We start from the raw sequence: 13,075 nt of genomic DNA on the forward strand, positions 1-13,075 counted from the left end.
GTTTTTATGACTTATTTGATTAAATCAATAAACTGGCATGTAGTGTTTCTTTGCTTACCTTTTCTCCCCTCTGTGTTCAAATTTGACTCGCACATCATTCTGTAATGAAATGATAAATCATTTCAGAAATCAGATAAAATTTCTACAATTTCTAGATATTTTTTCTTAGTCACTCATTTTTTTTCCCCCTTAGTCACTCATTTAAAAAAAAAAAGCAGGGGGAAAGGAGGTTTCATTTTCAGTGTGAACTCCAATCAATTCATAATGTCTGTCAAAGAGCTGAGTTGAGAACTGTGTTGCTGACTCTGGGCTGAAAGCAAAGAGCACCAAAATCTCTTAGTGATCATGCCTATGAGACCCTTGCTAAACCTATGAGAGGGAAATACAGAGCATTGGATTCCCACTTTTTGTGTTGGACATCTCAAAGAAATTTGAGTTACAAAAATGAAAATGATGCTCATTTGTAAACAGAACAGACTACTTCAAATAAAAACAATTTGTTTATCTTAAGTGCTTTAAGAATGGATGAAATATCAGTATTAGAGGGCAGTTACTACATTCAATGAAAACTACCATTTTTAAAAATGCACACCCATTAGGAAAAATGTATGACAAAAAATATTTGATTCAAAAATGTAAAAGACAAACGCTTTAAACAAACCCTCTATAAGATTAGGATATTCAAGGCAAATAATTCATACAATAAAAATATGTGTTTATTAGAATACCTGCTTTTTTGGTGATGACGATTTTGTTTTTCTGGTTTCCTGTAAAGATAATGCCGGTCTACTGGCTTTATGAAGAACAGCCAAATCTTGCATGATTGAGTTCAAAGCTTGCTGATCATCTGGGTATTTTTAAAATAATAGATGCAAAGAATCATAATTTCAATATGTATTTATCATAGACATCAAACACAAATTTGATCATTAAATTTAATGCAAAATGCGTTAATTTAACGCAAAAATGCATCTAGAACATTTTCAATGCCTATACTTCTATTATTTTGGTGAAAAAAAATTTCCATTATTTAAAAACTGAATACAAGTAACATTAAAACTGCACTAGACTCAAGCACTAGCATCATACTAGATGTTTACACATGAGACATTTATAGGCAAGATAAACTCATTCTGATTCTTCTAATAATGTAACATCCTAGTGTATGGGTGAAAACAGCCCCATCATGACAAATTACTTCCTGTGATTCCTAAATAAAACATCAATAGAATAGCTAAAATTTTAATTAAAGCTAGTAGGGAAAAAATAAATGACTTTCATCATTATTTGGCATTTATGTTCAAAGTACAGAATTCATTTTAGAGATTTTCATCAGTATTTCAAGTCAGAAACAAAAGGCTTTATCTGTGAATAATAAATGACCTACTGATATTTGTAAGTACTTCCTCACCATAAAGTTCAACAAGACTATATTTAATAGGCTGCTTAAGGATCTCAGCCAGTAATGACTTAAAATGTAACAATATAAGAAAAATGCATTCCTTTAAAAAAAAAAAGGGGGTGAATCCATAAAACTGAGTGAAAGGATCATGAACTTTTAATTTCTTCCAAACAAATAAAAAATTTCTTTCTAAGACTGTAAGTCTGAGTCTCCTAGTAATACCAATTATATGCTCTCTGGGAAAGTTTGGAGATAATTTAATTGATTTTCACTAGTAAATCACTAGAATTAAACCAATTCTACTAATGATAATCAGCAAATAATCAATAAAGGAATTGAAGGACTTTTACAGATTACATTTTAAGATGTAACCATTTTGGTGAGCAATAATTTATGTTTCAGAGTAGTAATAATTAAAACATGCTTTACCCTGTAAAGAGAAATCATTAAAAAGAATGTGGCAATTCAGTGGCTTCATCAGCCTTTCAAACACACAAAATAGCTGACTTTCCTAATGTATTAATTTTTTATAATACTCAATATATTCTGCTCTATAATGAGACTGCTTGCATATTAAATTGAAATTAAAATTAAAATTAATGCTGCCAAAGGTGTTATCAGTAAATTCCAGGTTTAGAGAAAATTTTATAATCCTTCACAAAATATTCTTTGTAAAATACAATTTCATCATGTCACCTTAGCCAAACAAGCAACTGAGCCAGCCAGGTATAATGTAATCACAAAGTGTGTTCTGTCCACAGGTCCAAGCCAGAACATGTCATTTATTGATAAAAATAAATCTGCCCTTAGGAAAAAAATAAGCTGAGAATGATCTCAACTGGAATAAAATATTCTCATGTAACCTTCTCGAGAAAGGTAAGCTCTTTAATCCTAACTGGATTTTTAAGTATTTAAGTAATACTTTTAAGTATTCGAGAGAGAAGAACTTGAAAACTTAAAAGTACATATATATGTTCTAATTATTTTCTTCATTAGAGAAAACTTAAACACTTGAATTTAGATATTTTCCCATGTTTAATATCACAATACCAAAATGAACAGATGCCTGGCTTAAATCTCTTATCATATTTACATATACTAATTTCCTTGTTTAAAAAAAATGAGTATGGGGGTGCCTGAGTGGCTCAGCTGGTTAAACATCTGACTTCAGCTCACTCAGGTCATGATCTCACAGTTTGTGAGTTTGAGCCCCACATCGGGCTGTGTGCTGACAGCTCAGAGCTTGGGGCCTACTTCGGATTATGTGGGTCTCTCTCTCCCCCTCTTCCATTCGCACTGTCTCTGTCTCCCAAAAAATGAATAAATGTTAAGAAAAAAAATTTTTTTAATAAATAAAAGTAAAAAAAAAAACAAGTACGGCTTCCTATCGTAGATGTAAAAAAGGAGGACCATTTGAATAAAAGTAACTTCACAGTGAGATGATATGCAAATAAAGGGCAATTTAACTGAGTTCCTTCTTTTTCCGGCTTGAAGAAGAATCACATGATATACCTAAGTACCCAATAAGAAACTTACTTTGAGGACGCTGACAAGATGTAAACTAACAAATTCACAAAAGATCATGCAAAGTGGTGAACATCCACTATAAGCACTCTTGTAACAATTCTTAGGCTGCTTTACTCTATCAAGAATCTCTGTGGTGGTCATTGGTACTAGGCAGATATGACAGGTTATAAATTTCTTAAAGATCATGAGTTGATCAAACAGGCAATGAGGATGCCTACAGGAGGAGGCCACAGTCTGACCAAAGGCACACAGATGAAGCAGTGGGTTTCTGACATGCTGAAAAGACATTTACCTGAACACAAAAACAAATTATTTGGGAAATAATTTCAATAAAATCTTTTATCAGAAAGGTTTAGATTCCTTCTATGCTTATTCATTATGCTTGTAAAATAACTACAGGAGAACATCCTCAATCTAAAATTCAAATACCTATGATTCATACTTTTAAATATTCAGTTTTCTGTGAATACCTTTGTATAAGTTTTTAAGCAATGACTATTCTTTGTGTTGTTGCTTACTATAGTGAAGTGTTATTTGAGAAGGATGGTACAACTGGATTTGATTAATACACAGCTAAGACTGCAAGTGAGAACAACCAAAATGAAAAGATGATAGGAGTTCAGTAAAAGATATCCAATTTGGAACTGGAGGTGAAGCTGGGCGGAGAATTTGGGCCACATGATGGCACTACACACATGGTTACAAAAAGAGAAATGAAGAGAAATTTAAAAAGCAGGAAGGTGAAGCTTCAGCTTACACACTTGCCACAAGGAGACACACTGAAAATGTACAGACCCTCCACTAAAGAACACTGACAAATTTAAGCTCTTTAGCCTATACTGTCACATACATGCATGTAAGAGTGAATAATAACGTTTGTTAAACAAGTGATAAGAAAAATGTGACAAAGATAAACATGAACAAGTATATGTCAGAATTAAGAAAATGGGATCAGTCTAGATTTAAAAACTTAGCTTCCAACTACTCAGTCCATTTTTTCCCCATTTAGAATGGGGTGGGTGCCATTTGGTCCATTTATTTCTAGTGTTTCCCTCTCCAATCCTTGCCTCATGTTGGAAACTTCAACAAGGGGAAAAGGGGAAGAAAAAAAGTAAATAACCTATAACCCACTCCCATACTTTAGGAAAGCCTCCCTTGCCATTAACATTATGATACCACATTACATAGTTGGGTAGTTACAACAATTCATTCTTCAGCATTTATTCAATCTTTACAAGTCAGGTTTCCTTATCTAGTATTCTCTCTGGCCATTAGACTCTAAGTAAATCTCAATCCATTTTAGTAGTTTATTTTGAATGTCCCTACTAGGATATCCTGCATGAAATGGTCATTCCAAATACGTAAGTTAACTGAAAAAGTGCTTTAATCTAAAATCTATTAAATACAAAACATTACAGAAGTCTATTACATCATAAAACTTCTTTATAAAAATGTTTGGTCATACACACAGAGAAAAATTTTTCTTCCCCATTTTATCCTTTAATTATAGATGAAAATTGCCTTTAGTCTGAACTCACCCATCATGGCAACCAGCTCAACAATTTGAAAATTAGGAAAATGGTTCTTCCATCAGCATTCTTTACTGCCTGAGGAGAAAAAAAGATAAACACATTTAATCGTTAAAAAAAATATATATATATATATATACATGGCAAAAGGAACTCTGCAGATATGATAAATTAACAAATTTAAGATAAGAGGATTATCCTGGGTTATTTGGCTGGACCTAACATAATCACAGGGATCCTTATAAATAAACAATCAGCAGGAAAGTGTCAGAGTGGTACTGCAAAAGAATAGCTTGACCACTCATTGTTGGCTTTAAAGATGGAATGGGACAGCCATGAGCCAATGAATACAGGCAGCTGCTAGGATGTGGGAAAGGCAAGAAAAATGCATTTTTCTCTACAGCCTCCAGAAGAACCATAGCAATGCTGACACCTTGATTTTGGCCCAGTTAGACTCATTTTAGACTTCTGACTTCCCAAACTGTAAGATGATAAATTTATGTTGTTTTAAGCCACCAAATTTGTGGTAATCTATTATAGCAGTATGTAATGGAACACCCAGTTTCAAGAGCTTGCTAGAGAACTCAACAGACTCAGTGACACAGTAGTACTGACAGCTATAATTTACTATAGCAAAAGGGCACAAAGCAAAATAAGCTAAAGGAAAGGGCAAACGGGGCAAAGACCAGGGAAGGTGAGGGCTAGCTCCTAAGGATCTTTTTTTAATAAAGTCATATGAGACCTTTAATTCCCCCCAACCCCAGAAATCAGTTATGACATCACCAGGAAAAACTGGAAACTCTGCACTGAGAGTTTTTATTAGGGACTGATCAATACATACCCTCTGCCTAGCATACACCAAAATTCCTAACTCCCAGAAGAAAAGCAGCTGTTCAGCACAAACTATACTGTTTGTATAAGCAGTTTAGGCACAGCGAGCATTCTTATGAGTTAGGCACGTATGGACCCTGGTAAGTTCTCAGATGCTAGCCAAGGGTGGATCTTTTAAGCAGTTCTTTCTAAGGATATGCAGTGAGGCCTACCATGTTAACTCTTCTCCACAAGCAACAACAAGAAATACACAGGTTTAAAGAAACTGCACAAAGCAATAATATGAAGTGTTTTGTTGGGCACACAAGATACAATAATATAACATATAACAGTAACAGCACAAAGGGGAAGAATGGTGTTATATAAAAGTGTTTGCATACCACAGTAATTAAGATGGTATCAACTCAAACTATAATGATTTTTTGGTTTTTGTTATTTTTTTTTAAGTTTATTTATTTTGAGAGAGAGAAGGAGAGAGAGAAAGCATGCAAGGGCAGGGGAGGGCAGGGGGGGTGGGGAGAGAGAATCCCAAGCAGGCTCCACACTGTCAGCACACAGCCTGATATAAGGCTCAATCCCATGAACTATGAGATCCTGACCTAAACTGAGATCAACAATAAGATGCTTAATCCACTGAGCTACCCAGGTGCCCCCAAACTACATTGTTTTAAGTTATTAATTTTAATATCCAGAGCAACTGGTAAAAATAAACTTTATAAAAGCGTCAAAAGAAATAAAATTAAATTAGCATACTAGAAAATATCTAACACAAAAGAAAGCAGTAATAGAAAAACGTGGTACAAAATGGATACAACACATAAAACACAAATATAAACAAAGTAGCAGATGTAATTCTACCCATATGTAATTACATTAAATATAAGTGGAATGAACAAACCATTTAAAGGATAGAGATTCGCACAGTAGATTAAAAAAACATGATCAGGTGGGACGCCTGGGTGGCTCAGTCAGTTGAGCATCTAACTTCAGCTCAGGTCATGATCTTACAGTTCGTGAGTTTGAGCCCTGCATCGGGCTCTGTACAGCTCAGAGGCTGAAGCCTGCTTCAGATTCTGTGTCTCCCTCTCTCTCTGTCCCTCCCAGCTTGTACTCTGTCTCTCTCTCTAAAATAAACATTAAAAAAATTAAAAAGGAAAGAGAAGAGAAGAGAAGAGAAGAGAAGAGAAGAGAAAAGAAAAGAAAAGAAAAGAAAAGAAAAGAAAAGAAAAGAAAAGAAAAAACATCATCGGGGCGGGGCGCCTGGGTGGCTCAGTCGGTTAAGTGTCAACTCTTGGTTTCAGCTCAGGTCATGATCTCATGGTTTTGTGGGTTGGAACCCCATGTTGGGATCTGTGCTGGCAGTGCAGAGCTTGCTTGAGATTCTCTCTCTCCCTCTCTCTCTGCCCCTCTCCCATCAGCACTAACATATAAATAAACTTAAAAAAAATAATAACATGATCCAACCATATGCTGTCCACAACTTTAGATTCAAAGACAAAACTGAAAGTAAAAAGATGGAAAAAGATATACCACGCAAGCAGTAGTCAGAAAAGATCTACAGTGCTATACTAATAGAAGACAAAAGAGAATACAAAAATTGTTAGAGACAAAGGAGAACACTTATAATGAAAACATGGCCAGTTCATCAATTACAATTACTATAATATAGTATATACTATATTATAGTAATTATAAATATGTATGCACGTAACAATAAACTCAATATACAGGAAGAAGAAAATTACAGAATTGAAAGGAGAAATAGATCATTCAAAAATAATTGCTGCAGATTTCAATGCCCAATTTTCAACAATAGATAAACAGAAAAATCAGTGAGAAAACAAGATTTGAATAACACTATAAAACTTCCACGGAAACTCAACCCCAAAACACATTCTTCAGAAATGCACACAGAACATTTTCCAAAACACACCATGTTAGTCAATAAAACTAATCTCAGTAAGTATAAATGGACTGAAGTTATATGAAGTCTGTTCCCTGACAACAATGCAATGAAATCAGAAACAGAAGGAAATTTGGGAAATTCACAAATATGTGAAAATAAAACACCACACTCCTTAAGAATCAATGGATCAAAAAAGAAATCATGAGGAAATTAGAAAATGCTTTGAGATAAATGCAAATGAAAACAAAATATACTGACACTTACTAGATGCTCCTGAAGTACAACTTAGAGATAAATTTCTAACTGTAAATGTTCATATTGAAAATGAGAAGGATCTCAAATTAGTAACCTAAACTTCTACCTTAAGACCCTAGAGAAAGAAGAGCATTTGAAACCCAAACAAGCAGAAGGAAAGAAACAATAAGGATTAGAGTGGAAAATTAGCAAACATTTAGCTAGACTACCCAAGAAAAAAAAAAGACACAAATAACTAAACTGAGGTATTAAAGATAGAGCATTATTACCAACCTTACAGAAATGAAAAGAATAAGATAATACTATGAACAACTGTATTTCCAATAAATTGGGCCACCTGGATGACACAAATTACTAGAAACTACCTAAACCAACTCAAGAAGGATCTGAATTCAATATAAAAATTAATGAGACTGAATTAGAAATGAAAATCTTTCTGCAAATAAAAGTCCAAACCACATGCCTTCAAACATTTATGAAAAAACTACCACTATTAAAAGAGAGAGAACTAGAGAAAGAAAGAGAGAACTGAAGCCAGTATTACTGATTACTGATAAACCAGACAAAAACATTACAAGACAACTAGATCCCCAAGTGAACAGATATAAAAATCCTCAAGAAAATACTAGCAAACCTAATCCAGAACATTAAAAAAAAAGGGGGGGGGATTACACACTGCAAACATGTGGGATATATTCCACAAAAGGTAGGGTTCAGCATACAAAAATCAATGTAATAAATAACATTAAAAAAGGACCAAAACATCATCTCAATAGACACAGAAAATGCATCTGCCAAAATCTAACTACCTTAAATACTTGAAAGACTAGAAAGATAAGGGAATTTCATCAAGGTGATAAAGGTCATCCATGAAAAACCTCACAGCTAACATCATACTTAATGGCGAAAGACCAGATGCATGCCCCCTTAAGATTAGAAACAGATGGCCAGTCTTACTACTCCTTTTTAATACTGTACTGGATACAGGACTAAAAGCACTCCTGTTTTTATAGAAAAACAAATAACACATAATTTTACTCATATGTGGAAGTTAATAAGCAAAACAAATGAACAAAGGAAAAAAAGAGAGACAAACCAAAAAAGACTACAGAGAACAAACAGATGGTTACCAGAGGGGAAGTGGGAGGGGATGGATGAAATAGGTGAAGGGAACTAAGAGTACACTTTAAATTCTTTTTTTTTAATGTTTATTTATTTGTTTTTGAGAGAGAGTGTGCAAGTGGGGGAGGGACAGAGAAAGAGGGAGAGAGAGAATCCCCAGCAGGCTCTGCACTATCAGCACAGAGCCAGACATGGGACTTGAACTCACAAACTGTGAGATCATGATCTGAGCGGAAATCAAGAGTCAGATGCTTAAGCAAATGAGCCACCAAGGCACCCCAAGAGTATACTTCTCTTGATAAGCAAAGAAATATACAGAATTGTTCAATCATTACACCGTACACCTGAAACTCATTTAACACTGCATGTTAACTATACTGGAACTTAAATAAGATTTTTTAAAAGTCACATAAAAAAATAAAATAAATTCATTTATAGTATCAAAAAGAATAAATTACTTAGGAATATACTTAAGAAAAATAAGTCTTGTATACACTGAAAACTATAAAACATTATTGAAAAAAATTGAAGATCTAAATGTATGGAAAGGCATCCCATGGTCATAGATGAAAGACAATATTGTTAAGATGGGAATATTCCCAAAGTGATCTACAGATTCCACGCAATCTGTATCAAAATTCCATTGGCCTTTTTTTTTTTTTTGCAGAAATAGAAAAGCTAATTCTTTTTAAAAAAATGTTTTTAATGTTTATTTATTTTTGAGAGAGACAGACAGAGGGTGAGAAGGGGAAGGGCAGAGAGAGAGGCAGACACAGAATCCAAAGCAGGCTTCAGGCTCTGAGCTGTCAGCACAGAGCCCAACATGGGACTTGAACTCACAAACTGCAAGATCGTTACCTGAGCAGAAGTCAGACACTTAACTGAGCCACCCAGGCGCCCCCAGAAAAGCTGATCCCTAAATTTGCACAATCCCCAGAAAAGCTGATCCTTAAATTTGGAAGTACAAGAGGCCCTGAAGAGCCAAAACAATATTGCAAAAGAAAAATAAAGTTAGAATATTCACATACCCTGATTTCAAAGCTTACTACAAAGCTATAGCAATCAAAACAATGGTAATACTGACATAAGAATAGAGACTGGTGGAATAGAACTGAATCCAGAAATAAACCCAAACATCTACAGTCAAATGATTTTTGACAAGGTTGCCAAGATAACAGTGAAAGAACAGTCTTTATAAAAAAATTTTTTTAATGTTTATTTTTGACAGAGAGAGAGAGAGAGAGAGAGAGACAGAGACAGAACATGAGCGGGGGAGGGGCAGAGAGAGAGGGAGGCACAGAATCCGAAGCAGGCTCCAGGCTCTGAGCTGTCAGCACAGAGCCCAATGCGGGGCTCAAACTCACAGACCGAGAGATCACGACCTGAGCCAAAGTCGGACGCTCAACTGACTGAGCAACCCAGTTCTGGCAGTTCACTGGCACTGAACAACTGGATATCCACACGCCAAAGCCTTAAGTTGGACTCCCACCTCATATAGTATGCAAAAAATTAATTCAAAATCGGTCAAATACATAAATGTAAAAGCTAAATCCAAAAAAACTCTCAGAAGGAAACAAAGGTATAAATTTTCATGACCTTGGATTAGGCAATAGTTTCTTAAATGTGACCCTACAAGCACAAGCAACAATTTTGGACTTCCTCAAAATTAAACATTTTTGTGCATCAAAGGACACTCTCAAGATAGTGAAAAGACAACTCACAGACTGGGAGAAAATATTTGCTAATTATATACTTGATAAGGGTCTAGGATACAAAATATATAAGGTCTTAATAATAAAACAACTAACCCAATTATAAAATGGGCAACAGATTTCAAAAGACATTTCTCCCAGATATAAAATGGCCAATAAGCACTTGAGAAGATGCTTAATATTAACAGTCATCAGGGAAATGCAAATCAAAACCACAATGGCATCCTACTAATTCACACCCAGTAGTATGGCTATAACCAAAATGACAGACAATGACAAGTGTTGGTGAAAATGTGGAAGCACTGAAACTATATGAATCACTATTTCAATTCTTAGGTATATATCCAAGAATACTAAAAACATATAACCACACAAAAATGTTGACACTAATATTCAATGCAGCATTACTTAGAAGAGACAAAAAGATAATGTAATTTACTCAAGATCATAAAGCTGGGCAAAGTTAGGACCCGAATACCCACTTCTTATGTCTCACTTAAACTTTCTAGAATACTATGTGTCACTCCAGTTCACCTTTCAAGAAAATGGCTAGCATAGGAAATTCTCCTACCATACATATAGACACAGAGAATGTCATAAAATGGTCGAGAAGAATTTATTCAGTATATTGTCTTTCTACAAATTTAAATTCTCAACTGCCTTTTTCAATTTTTAAATTAAAATGTTGAAGACAAATCTTGACTAACCTCCAAAATAAAGTATTCTGAAAACAAAATTTTTTCCATTTAAATCAATAACATCTCTTTCAGGAAAAACAGTTAATTCCCCAAACCACAAATTAAATAAAAAAGGCATCAGTCTAATGAAAAAGCAGTTCAAGGCTGCATTTATAAAAACAACTATGGGGATGCCTGGGTGGTTCAGTATGTTAAGCATCCTACTCTTAATTTCTGCTCAAGTCATGATCTCATGGTTTGTGGGTTCAAGCCCTGCTTCAGGCTCTGCACTGACAGCGAGGAGACTACTTGGGATTCTTTCTCTCCCTCTCTCTCTCTCTACCCCTCCCCTGCTCACACTCTCTCTCCCAAATAAATAAAACAGTCAATAAATAAACAAACAGTTCAGTACTTTTACCAATATTCTGAGGTTGAAATTGGCAAAAACATCAAAATATATAAAATTAAAGGTACAAGTTAGTAGGAAAAGTTAAACAAAGGTGAATCACATCTGTACCTGAAAGTTCTTATCTACAACCTATTTTAATTTTTGTCATTTTGACATTTATTACCATAGACTGATTTTGCCAGCTTTTCATATTAATTCACAGAAGACATACGCTTTTGTATTTATTTTCATTCAATATCTGTTACAGCTCTGAGATTCTTCCACATCATCTGTATGAGTATTTTGCTCATTTTCATTGCTGTGTAATACTCCATTATGTGACTATATCTCAATTAATTCACCTACTCTACTATTGATGGACATAAAAGTTTCCAGTTTTTGACTATTACAAACATAGGCTCTACAAACCCCCTTGAACATAACTTTTAGTGAACATAAACACATATTTCAGTTGGATATATACCAACAGAAGGAATTGCTAGGTCACTAAGACACACACATAGTTAACTTTAGCATATATGGCCAAACACTTTCTTAGAGTAGCTGTCAATCTATATCCTCCCACCAGCAACGTTTGAGAGTTCCAGTTCTTCCACCTCCTCACCAACCCTATTAGTCATTCTGGTGACGATGTAATATCTCACTAGTTTTAATTTACACTTACCTCATGGCCAATAATGTTGAGTATCATTTCAGAATGGCATAATGAATTTAAAAAGCATGATCCTATTATACAGCGTCTATAAGATCTAAGGACATGATAGGCTAAAAGTAAAAGGACAGAAAGATATCCCATGCAAATAGTAACCAGGAGAGAGCTAGAGTGGCTACACTAATATCAGACAAAACAGACTAGAAGTCAAAACTGTTATAAGACACAAAAAAGACATTAAATATTGAGAAAATGGTCAATTCATTAAGAAGATATAACAATTATAAACATACATACACCAAACAGCAGAGCTCCAAAATATATGAAGCATGAACAGAATTAAAAAAGAGAAATACATACCTACACAGTAACAATAGAAAACTCAATACTCCACTTTCAATAACAGAGCAACCATTCAGATCAGTAAGGAAATACAGGACTTGAACACTATAGGCCAACTGGACCTACCAGACCGATACAGAACACTCAATCCAAAAACAGTACAATACATAGTCTTCTCAAGTCCAAAAACAGTACAATACATAGTCTTCTCAAGTCCACATGGAACATTTTTCTGAATAGATCATATGTTAGGCCACACACAAAAAAAATCTTAATAATTTAATAAGATTAAAATCAGACAAAGTATTTTTCCAATCATAGTGGAATGAAACTAGAAATTAACAGCAAAAGGAAAACTGGAAAAGTCACAAAGATGTGGCAATCATACAGTAAATTCTTAACCAATGTTTCAAAGAAGAAATCACAGGGGAAATTAGAAAATATCTTGAAAAAGATGAAAATGAAAACACAACACACCAAAACTCATAGGATATGGCAAAAACGATGCTAAGAGAAATTTAGAGCTATAAATATTTATGTCAAAAAAATTTTCAAACAACCTAACTCTACATCTTAATTAGTAAAGCAAAAACAAACTAAGCCAAAAGCTTACAGAAGGAAAGAAATAATAAAGGTTAGACCAGAGATTAAAGAGAGAAGAGAAAAACAATAAATAAAATCAATAAGACCAAGAGCTGGCTCTTTGAAAAG

General features: G+C 34.3%; 1 protein-coding gene across 2 annotated transcripts in view; it reads right to left on the reverse strand.

Moving 5' to 3' along the window:
* MAP3K2 (mitogen-activated protein kinase kinase kinase 2) overlaps positions 1-13,075 on the reverse strand; it is a 97,777-nt gene that overhangs the window by 35,314 nt on the left and 49,388 nt on the right. For both annotated transcript variants that reach the window (XM_047869445.1, XM_047869444.1), the window contains exons 2-4: positions 4,468-4,536; positions 729-847; positions 59-99 (exon numbers count right to left, since the gene is read on the reverse strand). In XM_047869445.1, coding sequence (XP_047725401.1) covers positions 59-99; positions 729-847; positions 4,468-4,474 — 167 coding nt within the window. In that variant the 5' untranslated portion in view covers positions 4,475-4,536. The remainder of the gene's footprint in view (positions 1-58; positions 100-728; positions 848-4,467; positions 4,537-13,075) is intronic.

The sequence above is a fragment of the Prionailurus viverrinus genome, chromosome C1, assembly GCF_022837055.1.
Source record: "Prionailurus viverrinus isolate Anna chromosome C1, UM_Priviv_1.0, whole genome shotgun sequence".
NCBI classification, from domain to species: domain Eukaryota; kingdom Metazoa; phylum Chordata; class Mammalia; order Carnivora; family Felidae; genus Prionailurus; species Prionailurus viverrinus.